Source organism: Bos taurus, chromosome 8 (assembly GCF_002263795.3).
Source record: "Bos taurus isolate L1 Dominette 01449 registration number 42190680 breed Hereford chromosome 8, ARS-UCD2.0, whole genome shotgun sequence".
NCBI classification, from domain to species: domain Eukaryota; kingdom Metazoa; phylum Chordata; class Mammalia; order Artiodactyla; family Bovidae; genus Bos; species Bos taurus.
The window spans coordinates 76,170,704-76,187,750 of NC_037335.1; the positions used below are offsets into that span (position 1 = coordinate 76,170,704).

General features: G+C 40.9%; 1 protein-coding gene across 2 annotated transcripts in view; it reads right to left on the reverse strand.

The window, feature by feature from the left end:
• Nucleotides 1-2,528: 2,528 nt before the first annotated feature.
• RASEF (RAS and EF-hand domain containing) overlaps nucleotides 2,529-17,047 on the reverse strand; it is a 95,109-nt gene continuing 80,590 nt past the window's right edge. Inside the window, exons 14-16 of one of the 2 annotated variants that reach the window (XM_005210318.5) lie at nucleotides 15,605-15,724; nucleotides 11,880-11,956; nucleotides 2,529-6,138 (exon numbers count right to left, since the gene is read on the reverse strand). In XM_005210318.5, the coding sequence (XP_005210375.2) occupies nucleotides 6,033-6,138; nucleotides 11,880-11,956; nucleotides 15,605-15,724 (303 nt within the window). In that variant the 3' untranslated portion in view covers nucleotides 2,529-6,032. 2 annotated transcript variants of the gene reach the window in all.

Here is a 17,047-nt window from a genome sequence, read left to right on the forward strand (position 1 = left end):
CCTGTGGAGGTGTGGGTCAGCAGTGGCTCACCTTGGGGACAGGGGCACTGGTAGCAGCAGTCCTGGAAGGTGCCCCTTGGCATGAGGTCATCAATAACCCTATCATAGAGCCCACATATGCTAGGGCTGGGTCACCTCAGGCTAAACAACTAACAAGGAGAGAGTGCAACCCAACCCATCAGCAGATAATTGGGTTAAAGCTTTACTGAGCATGTCCCTGCCTACTAGAGCAAGACCCAGTACTCACCTCCAGTCCCTCCCCCATCAGGAAGCTTACACAAGCTTCTTAGCCTCATCCACTAAAGGGCAGACAGAACCAAAACCACATTAAAGAAAGTTAATCAGGATGAAAAAGCAGAAGGTTATGTCCCAGATGAAGTGACAAGAAAAACAACTAAATGAAGTGGAGATAGGCAAGCTTCCAGAAAAAGAATTCAGAATGATGATAGTGAAGTTGATCCAGGATCTTGGAAACAGAATGGAGAAGATGCAAGAAATGTCTACCAAAGACCTAGAAGAACTAAAGAACAAGGAGAGATGAGATGATTATACTAGAAGTAATCAAATAGCAGAATAACTGAGGCAGAAGAATGGATAAATGACCTGGAGGACAAAATGGTGGAAATCACTGCTACAGAGGAGACCATAGAAAAAAAGAATGAAATAAAATGAAGACTGTGTAAGACCCCTCTGGGACAACATTAAACTCACCAACATTAGCATTATAGAGGGTCCAGAAGGAGAAAAAAGGACCTGGGAAAATATTTGAAGAAATAATAGCTGAAAATCCTAATATGGGAAACGAAATAGTCAACCAAGTCCATGTTGCTCTCTCCAAGCACAGAGAGTCCCAGGCAGGTTAAACCCTAAGAGGAACATGCTGAGATACACGGTAATCAAAAGCACAAAAATTAATCTACACCACCTTTATGGCAGAAAGCTAAGAGGAACGAAAGAGCCTCCTGATGTGAAAGAGGTGAGTGAAAAAGCTGGCTTAAAACTCAACATTCAAAAAACTAAGATCATGGCATCTGGTCCCATCACTTCATGGCAACAGATGGGGAAACAATGGAAACAGTGACAGACTTAATTTTCTTGGGCTCCAAAATCACTGCAGCCATGAAATTAAAAGATGCTTGCTCCTTGGAAGAAAAGCTATGACAAACCTAGATAGCATATTAAAAAACAGAGACATCACTTTGCCAACAGAGGTCCATCTAGTTAAAGCTATAGTTTTTCCAGTAGTCATGTATGGATGTGAGAGTTGGACCATAAAAAAGGCTGAGCGCCTAAGAATTGATGCTTTTGAACTGTGGTGTTGGAGAAGACTCCTGAGAGTTCTTTGGACTGCAAGGAGGTCAAACCAGTCAATTCTAAAGGAAACCAACCCTGAATATTCATTGGAAGGATTGATGCTGAAGCTGAAGCTCCAATACTTTGGCCATCTGATGTGAAGAGCCAACTCACTGGAAAAGACCCTGATGCTGGTAAAGATTGAAGGCAGGAGGAGAAGGGGACGACAGAGAATGAGATGGTTGGACGACATCACTGACTCAATGGACATGAGTTTTAGCAAGCTCTGGGAGACTGTGAAGGACAGGGAAGCCTGAGGTGCTGCAGTCCATGGGGTTGCAAAGAGTTGGACATGACTGAGTGACTGAACTAAACTGATCAAGGTGCCAGGTACTGTTCTCAGCACTTTCCTTACATACACTTAAGGTACTGTTATCATCTCTGTCTTACCAATGAAGAAGCTGGGGTACACAAAGGTTAAATAAGCTCCTTATTCACAGTTACTGACTAGAAGGTTCATGAGGCAAGGTTCAAACCCAAGCAGGCTGGCTACAGAGCTCAGACCTGTGGCCACTACAATATACTGCCTGTTATTCTGTTGTGTGTGTATGTCTCTGGGTATGTGTGTCTGCAGAAACTCTGCAAAGCCTGCCTTATTTAAACAGTTTTCTTTGATCACCCATTCAAGCACTGTGTATAGCAGAGGGGAGGCAGCAGCAAACAACAGGGATAAAGCTCAAAGAATATGTCTAGTTAAACAAATATGGGGTCAGTAAGGATGCTGACCAGTTAGAAAGAGTACTAAACAAGTGAGCAGGTAGCCGCATCCAAACCAGGATGAGCAGGGAAACTTCCTGAAGGAAGTGACGTTTAAGCTAAAGCAGAAGGAGAAGCAGGAGTTAGCTAGGCAGGGTGTGTTGCGGGGGGCGTATAGAGGGGTGTCAGAGAAGGGGCCTAGCCCAAGGTCATGAGAATGGCCAAAGTTTGTCCTGCCAGTTTTCTACTAAAGCCTCACTACTCCTATATATCACACCCCAAAGCTGGTCAACCGGTAGCCCCGCTGGTCGAGAGGACGAGATGTGCCACAGTACCACACACCACCCTTTTCTTCCCCAGCTAGCTGCCCTGGGCCAGGGTTTTAGAGGCGCAGTTTCATGTAGGCACATCCTAGAACTAAAATTACTTCAGCAATGCCTGCAGCAAAGCTGGAGGAAATACCAGAAGACCAAAGCAAGTGTTTTTTTTTAAACTGAATTTATGATGCAGAAAATATAATGTATTCTTTAGACATTTGTACTACCATAAATTACACATTATGGGATAATTATTAATGGTTTGAAGAGAAACAGTTAAATGAAATACAGCCAATATTATGAAAATGTAAACCATGTAAATCAAAATCATAAAATAATTATTTCATTACTTAGAGGTCTTCTTAATATATATGTATGAAATTTCTTACACATACATACAATAAAAGCCCACAAAAACCATGACTCTGAAGCTAATCACTGTACAAATATGAAAATAAATCTTTATCTTTAAGCTCAATTTTATCTTCAGCAAGAGGGTTGTGTGGTTTGGGCCTTATGAAAATCACATTTAGTATTCAATAATCAGATGTCACATATGTTATATAAAGCAGCAAGTGGAAAAAATAAATTATAAAAATGCATGAGGCTAAAAGTTAACAGGGAAAAATGTCTCTATGGCCAGTGTTCATGTCGAAACTAAAAAACATCCAGTGTGTCAGGATACATAAAAAAGAGTGTAGTGTGATTGTGATTTTAAAATCTCTACAAGGAGTAATTGAGACAAGATGAATAGAGTAGCAAATTAAGTTCAAGTTAAAAACACTAGCTGTTTTTGTTATTACCAAAAATAAACTCTAAATTTGGGAACAGCTTCATAAAATAATAAACTTAGTTTCCTAGCAGGGCAGTGAAAGAGCTAGCAGTAGCTTTTCTTTAAATAGGATTGCTAACCAGAGCTGTAAGTCTAATTTGAAAGTTGTAAGTCTAATTTGAATTTTGTTGCAAAAATATTTATCCACATTAAGATAGTTAAAGATGTGTGCTTCATTTATCATAGGCACCTATGTAATCTAATCGGTTTGGGTTACTGCCCATATAGTCCAGAAGCAAAGACCAAGATAATACTTCTGTATCAAAGGTATATACTATTATATACATATTGTAAGACAATATAGACACTGGGGGAAAATAAATAAAGACAACACAATAACATGTATACTAACACAATTTTGTGCAACTGCACCAAACTCCTAAACTTGAATACCATATATCAACACACAGGTCTGTTAGGTCTGTTCTAACCTGGGCTCCACAGATGCCGAGGCAAACAGCAGTGGTAAAACTTTCATCGCACCATGGCACAAAAATAACCATCCCTCCCTGAATCAGTTTGACAGTTCCCCACCAGCAAGGTATTTCTTTTTAGTAAAAAATGTAAATTTTTTCCCCTCTCTGGGACCAAAAAACAGGAAACAGGAATCCATGGTAGAGTTGTTGAAGACAGAACCAACTTCCCAGTGAAAAAGAACAAAACCAAACTAGATCTCACCAGCAGAGAGAAGGCACACTTTGAAAAGCTAAATGGATGTTGTGGCTATTTATAAGCTGTGTTAACATACTACCCAATTTTCATTAAAAAAAAAAAAAAACCTTGGAGAATTTAAGGTCTGATCATAAAAACTGTAAGTAGAGTTGTTTTAATTCCATAAGAGGGATGTTTTTAGCTTACATAGTACAATAAATAAGAGCTATTATTTTTTTCAGCAGGCTACTTGGGGCCTGGACCTATGAATCACGTTAAGTTCAAGTCTTTCTGGTTGGGAATAACTTAGTTGGTTCTGGCCACTGAAAATTGAAACCAAAGACCACGCCTGGCTGACCCACCCTAGGGTCAGATATTGACTCCTTTGGCTCTTGGAGACATTTCAGTGCGGAAGTCTGGGAGGCAGCACAGCTTCTTAGGAGAGCAAGACCCCTGAGGCTGTTGGTGAGGGTGAGTCCCGAGTCACCTCAGACGAAGGACTGACTCACCTGTACCCTAACCACAATTCCTCTTCAAAAGAGATGATTTTTCAAAACTACACATAACATTTCTTTCACTGTTCATTATTTAAGATGTGAATGCTGGCAGCCAAGGTGTTAGGGTATCTGTTATAGAAAAGACATTATGCTCTTAAGCCATGGGGAGGTTTGAATTTGCATATTTTCATCTGGCAAAATGATAAATTAAACTAGTATATTTTAAAAACTATATATATACACATATATAGCTCACATACCATAAGATTCACCATTAAAGTATATAATTTAGTATATAATTTAGTGGATTTTAGTATATTCACAAAGTTGTGCAACATTAGTACAATATAATTCCAGAACATTCTCATCATCCCCAAAGAAACTATATACCCATTAGTACTGCTACTACTAAGTCATTTCAGTCGTGTCCGACTCTGTGTGACCCCATAGACGGCAGCCCACCAGGGTCCCCCGTCCCTGGGATTCTCCAGGCAAGAACACTGGAGTGGCTTGCCATTTCCTTCTCCAATGCATGAAAGTGAAAAGTGAAAGGCAAGTTGCTCAGTCGTGTCCGACCCTCAGCGACCCCATGGACTGCAGCCTTTCAGGCTCCTCCATCCATGGGATTTTCCAGGCAAGAGTACTGGAGTGGGGTGCCATTGCCTTCTCCGATCCATAGTAGTCACTCTCAGTTACTCCCTTTCACCAGCACCTGCAGTCTCTTGCTGTTTTTTTTGTTTTTGTTTTTTAAGTGAAGTGGGACAACTTTCCTGGGCATTGTATTTTCAGTAGTATGTGGCTTTATATTTTTCGTTAGAATTTTTAGCAGTGAATTCAAACCATGGTCTTTATAAGTATTCTGAGATTATAAAACACCCTCTTTAATATACAAACTATTTTTGTCCCCCAAATGTTTTCTTTATATATAAGACAATAGATTTTTCTATCTCCACGGGAGCATAAAACATTACCATCTTTCCCTCAATTAAATTCTGTTCTTGTACAAGAAGTGAGAAAAATTGATACTTAAATATTTAAAAAGAAGAACAACCAGAGTCCTTATAAAACTGTGGGCCATCACACTCTCCTTCTCAGTCCTTAAAGAGCTTCAGAGCTGAGAGAGCCGAGGCCTCAAAGGCCAAGCTGCTTGTTTACAGATGAGGAAATGGATCTAATGTGGGTTGGTGACAGGTTCAAGACCAGAAGGCTAGTTTACAGCAAAGGTAGGAAGGTAACCCCCTTTTACTAGTTTTCTATTGGGTTGACCAAAAAGTTTGTTTGGGGTTTCCTGTAAAATGGAGAAAAACCTGAACGAACTTTGTGGCCAACCCAACAGTACTGAATATTGGAAGTAAATGTCATCTACCACATGAATCTAATTATATCAGTGAATTCTGATATATCAGTGAATTATATCAGTGATTTCTTTTACAGCTTTGATCTGAGCATAAAAATACTTTCTAAAGATAAGGCAGGCATATTTAACCAGGGGGCCCAAATCACTCATCGAAACAGCAAAAAAGAGCTGAGGTTCTGGAGGGACCCAAGAACACAGTTCAGATTCCTCGCACTGTAACTCTCCACGCAAGTGTCTGTAGGATGTACCACTTCACGTAAGAAGCAAATAAGTCATACACATTCAGTACTCTGGGAATGATGGCTTCGTGGGCTGAGGATGTTTTGGAGTTAACCATTGCAGCAGTTCTTCATCTGGGTTGACTTTTTGGAACTAGTGCCACTCAGATTGGTAATGGATTTGCTGTCATCCTCATCAGTTCTTTTTTTCACTTCCCTGGAGACAGAAAGAGAGACATACAGACAGAGAAGATTACTGAGGTATAAAATAGAACCATAAACAACTCTGTAGAAATAAAACTGCACTGCTAAGCACTTGCTGTGTGCCATCCAGACAGGGTGCTAAATGCTTTGTAGGTATTGACATTTAATCCTCACAGGTAGGATTTTACTGTGTCCCATTTTATATGTGAGAAAATGAAGGCAAACAACGTTAAGAAATTTCCCTTAGGTCACATAGCTGAAGAAGTGGCAGAACTTGGATTGCAACCATGCAGGTGAGCTCCAGCCATCTGCATTCTGAACAGTAGGCTACACACTCATGCATGTACACAGAAACACATACCCAGGTGCATACACACATGCACACAGGCTACTGTTGCTCTCCTGTGGTCATGCCTGGTGTATAGTCTGCCACACGCACAGCTCATTCCTTAGGACTCTGGAACCTAGCTTACACCCCCAGCTAATGCTTAACATTAACAAAAGCAATGATGGCTTTATAACCATTTTGTAATAATACTTGATCATGGAGATAACAGCAGATGGTTAAAATCCAAAAAATCTTTTTGTCTCTTCCTAAATTTCTTTTAGAATTAACAGAGGCACTTTTAGAATTAACAGAGGAACATTTCATGCAAAGATGGGCTCAATAAAGGACAGAAATGGTATGGACCCAACAGAAGCAGAAGATATTAAGAAGAGGTGGCAAGAATACACAGAAGAACTGTACAAAAAAGATCTTCACAACCCAGATAATCACGATGGTGTGATCACTCAGCTAGAGCCAGACATCCTGGAATGTGAAGTCAAGTGGGCCTTAGAAAGCATCACTATGAACAAAGCTAGTGTAGGTGATGGAATTCCAGTTGAGCTATTCCAAATCCTGAAAGATGATGCTGTGAAAGTGCTGCACTCAATATGCCAGCAAATTTGGAAAACTCAGCAGTGGCCACAGGACTGGAAAAGGTCAGTTTTCATTCCAATCCCAAAGAAAGGCAATGCCAAAGAATGCTCAAACTACTGCACAATTGCACTCATCTCACATGCTAGTAAAGTAATGCTTAAAATTTTCCAAGCCAGGCTTCAGCAATATGTGAACTGTGAATTTCCAGATGTTCAAGCTGATTTTAGAAAAGGCAGAGGAACCAGAGACCAAATTGCCAACATCCGCTGGATCATGGAAAAAGCAAGAGAGTTCCAGAAAAACATCTATTTCTGCTTTGTTGACTATGCCAAAGCCTTTGACTGTGTGGATCACAATCAACTGTGGAACATTCTGAAAGAGATGGGAATACCAGACCACCTGACCTGCCTCTTGAGAAACCTATATGCAGGTCAGGAAGTGACAGTTAGAACTGGACATGGAACAACAGACTGGTTCCAAATAGGAAAAGGAGTACATCAAGGCTGTATATTGTTACCCTGCTTATTTAACTTATATGCAGAGTACATCATGAGAAACGCTGGGCTGGATGAAGCACAAGCTGGAATCAAGATTGCCAGGAGAAATATCAATAACCTCAGATACGCAGATGACACCACCCTTATGGCAGAAAGTGAAGAGGAACTAAAAAGCCTCTTGATGAAAGTGAAAGAGGAGAGTGAAAAAGTTGGCTTAAAACTCAACATTCAGAAAATGAAGATCATGGCATCTGGTCCCATCACTTCATGGGAAATAGATGGGGAAACAGGGGAAATAGATGGGGAAACAGTGGAAAGAGTGTCAGACTTTATTTTTTGGGGCTCCAAAATCACTGCAGATGGTGACTGCAGCCATGAAATTAAAAGACGCTTATTCCTTGGAAGGAAAGTTATGACCAACCTAGATAGCATATTCAAAAGCAGAGACATTACTTTGCCAACCAAGGTCCGTCTAGTCAAGGCTATGGTTTTTCCAGTGGTCATGTATGGATGTGAGAATTGGACTGTGAAGAAAGCTGAGCACTGAAGAATTGATGCTTTTGAACTGTGGTGTTGGAGAAGACTCTTGAGAGTCCCTTGAACTGCAAAGAGATCTACCTAGTCCATTCTGAAGGAGATCAGCCCTGGGATTTCTCTGAAGGAATGATGCTAAAGCTGAAACTCCAGTACTTTGGCCACTGATGTGGCCAAAGGAGCTGATGTGCTAAACTTGGAAAACCGCTGCACCTGAGTAGGAAAGAAAAGGGAAACTAGTTCTTGCTGAAGACCAGTTAATAAATGCTATGGTACACGTTTTCACGTAGTCCTTATTACACACAACACACACACTGTCACGTGACAGGTGAGCATCACTGTCTTCACAGATGAGGAAACAAAGACTCAGGAAAAGGAGGAGGATATACAGTTCAACCCATAACACCCTATAAGACCTGGTTCAGATTTATGACCTCCTGAACTATATTTGTATTGCTTAAACCACTAGGTTAGTAGGAATTTGTTACAGTGACAACAGAAAACTAATACAGCTTCCAAATGCAAAATCTTGACTACCGGGTCATTCAACAAGTGTCCGACTTATGCCAGGCTCTGGGATCCTCAACTAGTGAGCTCTGAGAGCCAGATAATCTAAATAAATCGTTACCAGGTCCTGAAAGCTGCTAACACACAAGCACAGTGGAGCCGACCTACTGGCAGGATAGGGATTCATTTAAAGAGGAAGGGAGGTCACAGCTTGCATAGAGACAAAGAGGAATAAAAGAACCTGGCCATGACTGGAGGCAACCTTGCTGTGTCTAGAGATATCCTTCATTTGGGAAGCAAGAAGAGATGCAAACAGAAAGGCAGGTTAGATCTGGCTCTGGGGGACTGTTAGCCACTTGCTAAAAGAGACAGGGTTCTTTGCTGTAGGTCGGACACCAATGTGGGGTGCAGGCAGGAAAGTATTAATTGGATTTTTATTTACAAAGATCACCCTGATTAGAGAAAGAATATGGACAGATTGAATAAAAAGTGCAGAGAGGTCACCGAATCATTAGGGCCTCAGAACCCACTAGAGGCAGATGATGAAGAAAAAGGAAGAAGTCAAGACTGACTCTAGGTTACTATTTTTTTTATTATAATGTTAATAGTTTCCTGAAAAGGGGAGTATAGAGTGAAGAACAATTTTATAGAAAACACATTAGGATTTAGCTATGTTGGGTCACTCAGATCTATGGAATTTCCATTTGTTGGTGGGTGGGAACATGGAATTTTAAAAAAGATGGGAGTTAAAAAAAATGGGAGTTAAAAGTATAGAAATTGGAAGTCACCTTCTAGACACAGTTTTAGGAACCATGGGGATGGAAGACATTAGGCAGAGAAAGTAAGAGCAAGAATAGAATCCTGAAATTGCCAGCATTTAAAAGGCAAATCAGAGATTCAGAGTAGTGCAAAGTCCTAATTTTGCCACTTAGCAGCTGTGTCACTTTGAGCAAGCTGATAAAGCATTCTAAACCTCAGTTTTCTTATCTGTACAGTGGGCACAGTAAACACAGCATCTTCACAAGACAACATACATCTCTCTCTCCTGGGAGGTCCAACAGGCCCCTATCAGCTATGCATCATATGGCTGCCTGGTCATAGTTTTCTTTTTTTCCTCTAATTTTAAATTGAACAGCCTATCTTACATACCCTGATATCCCTACAAGGCCTTCATGCTGAGCACTCATAATAATGCAGACATTACTGAACCTTGAAAGCAAATATTAAGGGAGAAAAACAGGCTGTATTTTTCACTTGGCCTTCCGTTTCCTTAAATCTACTCAAAATGCAGGCACTCCCACTTTAAGGGACTCAGGAAAATACAATTCCAAACATCTAAACCAGGTTTAAGGTTGGGAAAACTAAATTACCTCACCCCAAACTGCCATATGCTTAACTGCATTTTAAATGAATCAGTCTTATGGACAGATTTACACCCAGTGAGTTCAGCAATGGTGCTGAACTGATTTTTCAGCCTGAGCTTTTTATGTTTTTCTCAAATTTCAGGCCACTGACCAATTTGATGCTTGTTGTACTTGAATCTATTGCAAAATGTTTAAAGCCTGTGGCTCTAGTGGCGGCAGACTAACTTACTGATGGACAGTAGTTGGAATGAACGTCCTGTCAGCCCTACAGGGAAACTGAATTTCTAGGAACGACTTTTCTTGGAATTGAGATGTTTTTCAAGAAAAGGCAAAGGAATTCAGGTTGTTAACCAAACACTTATGGCCTCCCTTTAAAAACAAACACTGTTTCAGACAGTGAAAATCCATAAACTTTTCTAGATCAGGTTTTAAGACATGACATGGTATGAAATGGAATTATGGGAACTATCTTATGAGATCAAGTCAAGAATTTAATGTTTTGCATTATACACAACGTTTTGAAGGCTGTAAAACTTTTTAAAGTTATCTTACTGGTGGAAACGAAACCATTTTCATTTAAGACTTGGTACTCTGACAAACAATCAGATGACATGGTATAAAGCAAATTAAAGGCTCTCCAGATTTGCTTTATTTATAATTTTCCCTATTTAACATATTGTTAACATAAGTAACCTAGAGGTCTCAACAACAATTTAAAGAGCTCTCTGATGAGTGATTCACAAGAAGTGACCTTGTTATCAAAATGCTTCTGCACATAGCTGTTTTAAGTAAAGCTACATTGTAAACAGGGGGGCTGCTAGGCTGACTCAACACACTTATCTATGGACTCATAGGCTGTCAGGACTAGAAAGCCTTACGGATCATTTTCTTTAGCCCCTTCCCTCATTTTACAGATTAGAAATGCCGGACTTAGTCACGACTCCACAGGTGTTCGGGGAAGATTTAAGATTGGACTTTGAGCCTCCTGACACTACACTCCTCCAGCGTGCTGGGCAAAAGCCCTCAGCCACGCAGAGCGCCTTAGCTGGAGCTTCCTTTCCTGTTCAGCTGGGGCAGCAATATAGCACCTCCTACCTGAGGTGAAGGTAGTGCTGAGCCCTTTATTCTACTAAAGTTAAGATTCTTATAAAAACCAGAATCTCACAAATGGTCAGACACAGAACTACATGCCTAAAGTGGTTTTGCTTTGTCAGCAATTAAAATTCATTGGCTGGATTTTGATAACACACGTTTTTATACTTTTTCTTTCTTTTTTTTTATATTTAAACTGTTGGATCAGTAAAGAATCATCTTTTCACTTGTGGCAGAAAACTAGCAGAAGAAATAAGTCTAACAGAAAACACTGTTATTTCCTAAGAATACTGCAAAGATTGAAATACAGTTAAATCCAAGTTCCTCAATGCTGCAGTTTTCATTCTAATCCACATCCCAAAATGTTATTTATTATTAACACCATTGTCTAAGCTTAAAAATTACCTGGATAATAATGTAAACAAAGTGCTTCCAACTGGCATGATATACAATTTGCTTTGTGAAATTTTTTTCCTTTACCTTGGAAAATGTCATAATACATAGTTATATTCATAATGGTCTCTTGTGTTTAAAATCTGGTTCCTGGAAATGATTCATACACGTCAGCTGTTAGCTTTGTGGTGACATTTTGCAGAAATGTCAACGACACCTCAGATGCACCTGCTTTTGTTTGGCAGTAGAGGTATTTTCCCAATGTTCACAGGGAACAAGCAGCATTACCAGTTTTTTCAAAAACTGTTTCTCCAACCACTACTGAAAGACAAGACAGTGTTCCCCAATATAGATTCACTTTATAGTCAATATATTTGACACATACAGCAGCTAAGTGAAAATTCAATCCTACATTCAGTTTTTCAAATATAAGGCAAAACTTTACCGAGCAAGATGGAGAACAGCTTCCACTATATTTGAACCATCTTTGGCGCTTGTTTCACAAAATAATGCCCCATAGGTCTGTAAAAAAACATATATATATGTATATACAATTAAATGAAGGTTTTGATTAGGTTTCCTGGAATGTTCACTTTTAATATCAATAAAATAAAAATATTCCCCTGTTGAGTATGCTAAAAATAATAGTTAAGTAATTGGATTCAAAGTTTCAAGACTTTAAAAAAAAAAACACATTTGAGCCTAGTTATTCCAGTAACATTTCCTAGTCAAAGAATTAAAAAAAACAACTTTTTATTTTTTATTAGGGTATATCCAGTGGCACCCCACTCCAGTACTCTTGCCTGGAAAATCCCATGGACAGAGGAGCCTGGAAGGCTGCAGTCCATGGGGTCGCTGAGGGTCGGACACGACTGAGCGACTTCACTTTCACTTTTCATTTTCCTGCATTGGAGAAGGAAATGGCAAGCCACTCCAGTGTTCTTGCCTGGAGAATCCCAGGGACAGGGGAGCCTGGTGGGCTGCTGACTATGGGGTCACACAGGGTCGGACACGACTGAAGTGACTTAGCAGCAGCAGCAGCATCCAGTTAACAAATAATGTTGTGATAGTTTCAAGTGAATAGCAAAGGGACTCAGGCATACATATACATGTATCCACTCTCCCTCAAATCCCTGTCTCATCCAGGCTGCCACATAACACTGAGCAGAGTTTCATGTGCTATACAGTAGGTTCTTGCTGGTTATCCATTTTAAATATAGCAGTGTGTACACGTCCATCCCAAACTCCCTAACTATCCCTTTCCCCCAACCTTCCCCCTGGCAACCATAAGTTCCTTCTCAAAGTTTGTGAATCTGTTTTTGTTTTTTAAGTAAGTTCATTTGTATAATTTCTTTTTAGATTCCATATATAAGGGATATCTTATAATTTTTCTCCTCCGTCTGACTTACTTCATTCTGTATGATGCTCTCTAGGTCCATCCATGTTGCTGCAAATGGTATTATTTCATTCTTTTTAATGGCTGAATAATATTCCACCCAGAGAATTTTTATTTTGCACCCCCTCCAAAACCCATCCCACTATACAAAATTTCATAGTTTAACATTCTTATATCCAAAAGTCACACATGCCACCAAATGTTCTCTATCAAATAATTTGAGACAGATAAAAATGATAGCTTAAGGTAACCACACAGGAATTAAATGTCCATCAGAAGTATGTCTCCTTTAGGCCAGCAGCTAACACACCCCTCTTCACCATATCATCCTTTTCGAATGAGATTCAGCAGCCTTTGTGTTGCTAAAACCAATGGACATTTTCTAGTCCTCTATTATTTAACCTCCCAGTGGTTATACATACAGTCACTGATTGTTATCACTCTTCTGCTTCAGACCTTCTGATGTTTCCCATCCCTCACAAGCAATATTGAAACGCTTACCTGGCTGACAAGGCCTAGGTATGCTTGTATGGGGCCCCAGCCAACCTCTCAGTTCTACTAGTGGCCACTCTCCCTCACAACGCTCAAGTTACCCTGGCCATCCCTCTATTTCTCCAATGCTCCAAATTTTCTCCCACCTCAGGACCTTTCTGGGCTTCCCTTGTGGCTCAGTGGGTAAAGAATCTGACTGCAATGTGGGACACCTGGGTTTGATACCTGGGTTGGGAAGATCCCCTGGAGAAGGGAAGGCTATCCACTCCAGTATTCTGGCCTGGAGAATACCATGGACTGTACAGTCCATCGGAGAAGGCAACAGCACCCCACTCCAGTACTCTTGCCTGGAAAATCCCATGGACGGAGGAGCCTGGTGGGCTGCAGTCCATGGGGTCGCTAAGAGTCAGACACGACTGAGCAACTTCACTTTCACTTTTCACTTTCCTACATTGGAGAAGGAAATGGCAACCCACTCCAGTGTTCTTGCCTGGAGAATCCCAGGGACGGGGGAGCCTGGTGGGCTGCCATCTGTGGGGTCACACAGAGTCGGACACGACTGAAGCGACTTAGCAACAGCAGCAGCAGCAGTACAGTCCATGGGGTCGCAAAGAGTCAGACACAACTGAGCGACTTTCACTTTCAGGACCTTTGCACCTGTTGTTACCACTACCTAGGTTATCCTATATCCTTAGTAACCCACTTCACCAGGCTGACTTTTACCTGCCTTTTCAATTTTTCAGTAATCCTTCCTTGAAGTTGAGAAGGATGAAGAAGTCAGCACTAGGAATTCCTATTATAAAACCTCTTGACATGTATTTTTCCAGCACGGCACTTGCCACAATTGTAATTGATGAAGTGTGTCTTTGTCTAACAAGCTGGAAACAACTCCTTTAGGAAAGGAGGACTGTGTGTGGGGTGGGGCTAGGTATGGTTTACCTGGTTCCTGTGTGGGACTGGGAGAGGATATGATGGATACTCTGGAGCAGGGAGAAAGGAACAACCAAACAATGGGGAAAGATTACTGTGAAGCTTTTACTCATGACCCCCTCAATCCACAGCAATGCTAGAATAATTCCCCAAATGAATCTTATTTCTAGTAGAAATGGATAGTTCTGCTGCTGAATTTCATAGTCAGGATGTTACCGGGTGAAATAGAGATGGCCTTAGAGGATGCAGGAGGGTGGTGGACATGAGATGCATAATAAGTAAGCAAACCTTGGGGAACCAATAAGAAATTTTGGAGAAGGAATAAAGTTGGCATGCGGCCAGGAATGATGGCTCTCTAGGGGGGACAAGTGGATTACATAGGTTTAATGTCTGTCTCCCCTAGACAGTAAACTATGTGAGGGCAAGGATGGTCTCTTTTGTTCTCTACCTTTGCTCAGCTCACAATAAAGTACTTTTCACATGGTAAATACAATTAAATATGTGTTGAATGGATCTTGTCTGTATTTCATTGCCTAGTTTTAATGTTTATCATATTTGGCTCACAGTTATAACATTTAAAATAAGAAACAATTCCAACTTAAAATAGGGAAATTGAAACTTCTTTTTAAAGTTCACTTGTTTGTGTTATAGAGCAGTCTTTTCATTGATGATGATAGACAACAATGTAGCTATGTCAAATGAGACTGTTACGGTAAGAACTTATTTGACCCAAGGGCCATCTGATTCCTTGTTTGGGTAAAACAAATCATAAGAAGGTCACGAAGATTCTGACATAATGACAATGATGAGAGAATAAGCACTGCCCACAATAGTAATCTGAACAAAAATGAGGCCCATTCCTTATACAAGTGCGTAACCAAGAATAATTTTATACTATTCCAACTGAGTACAAATCTTAGAAAAAAGAACATGTCTACCAATTCTCTTCACCCTGTCACCCAGTTAACACCCTGCATCATCCGCTGCTCCTTGGCACAGTGACCCTCTGGAACCAAAGTCAACTTTTCAAAACAGGACACCCATTCTTATTCCTTTACCTGGATCCCAGGACTAGAGGAGGGTTCCAGGAACTGGGGAAGAGTGAGGAAGAAGACAGGAGAATTTTGCCTCCTCTTTGTCACTGATACTCAGTGGGGAAAATGATCACATGATTGTTTTACCCCCACAAGGGATTTAATTCTTGTTGTTAATTATTTACATTCATGGGGTGGATAGGGGGCACTGGGAATTCTGTCTGTGTAAGGACAGAAAACCCATCACACAGAGTGGAGGTAGCACACATAGAGAAAAGTGAAAGACCCCTTCTAGTTTGGACCCACTCTTACTCTTACCATGGCCAGTTTTTCTCCAAAGTACCCTGGGACACATTTTTGTCCCTCTGCTTCAGCAGTGTCACGAAGATCAGCCTTGTTTCCTACCAACATGATAGGAATGCTCTCATGGGCTGCATCCTACCATGAAGAAAAGAAAAAATGGTGCATACATGAAACACTGGACAAGTTATGAGGATGATGACAACAGCTGCCGTTTCTGAATGCCCCTTGTATACCACATGGTGTACAGACAATATCTTTAAACTTCAAAGTATCTCTAAAAGGACACAAACTTTTCCCCATTTCCAGACCAGAACACTGAAATTCAGAGAGGTTAAATAAGATGTTGTAAGGGTGAGGGCCAAGGTCCAAATGACTCCATCATCCTTGCCACTACAGAAATCGATACAAACTCAAGATGCATGACCTAGAGTTACATTTAGCTGTAGTGCTCACATAATTTGCTATAATTTTCACTCCAAACAGAGGTGATAACAAGCCGGCTTCATTATCCCAGGTACAAAACACACAAATATTCCCTCAGCTATGAGGGGACAAAAAAGGAGTCTGAAAGTTCCACACTCACCGCTATCTGGCTCACAACAGAAGCAAAATACAAAGGCCCTAAAGATCAACATATTTCTTGTGAGGAGTCGATGAGCAATCATTCAAAGTACCAGTTTCTCAGGATAATGCTCCCCAATTAGCATGTGCACACTGTCGCAGCCTTCACAGAGGAGCTGGCTGACTGACTGGAAGATGTGAGAGGCAGAAGTGAGTTTGAGACTCCACCTCTCCCACCACCTGGCTGCTCACCGGCTGTGACTGAGTGAAATCCAGCAAATCTCTTCCTGTTTCTGACTCCATTTCCCTGTCTGTGAAATGAAGGGGTCAGTAAGCCCCCCTCAGCAGGCTATGATGAGAATAGAAGACTACGTGACTAGAAAAACAGCCTTTTGGCTCCTAAACAAGCGAAGCAGCAGTGGTGACTGACACGTGGGGAAATGACCCTTTGCGGTGCCTAAACACAGCCGGGTGCTCACCCACTTTGGTGCCACACCTGATACAGCATCAAAAATGAGCCTTGAAACTAAAATTATACTTCACCATTCTCCTCCAACGGAATGCATCAGAATGAAGTAAAAGCCAAGGGGAGAAGGAAATGAAAAGCCCTCCCCAAGACTAGACCCCACCCATTAATGTGTTGAGTAATTGCATTCTGTGGGGAACTGCTCAGGATCATATGGAAGCCATTAATCAAATATTCACTTAAGTCAGCCAAGACTTCTCAAAGCCACATGGGTAAGTAATGGCACATTCAAGTCTTGACTCAAGTATGACCTCCTGGTCCGACCGGCCTGACTGCACTACCTGCAGCACGCTGCCTCCCCATAGGCCGTTTATCCTGGCCTCGTTTTGTTTCTACATCTAGCACTTCCTGTCATTCATTTTATTTACCTA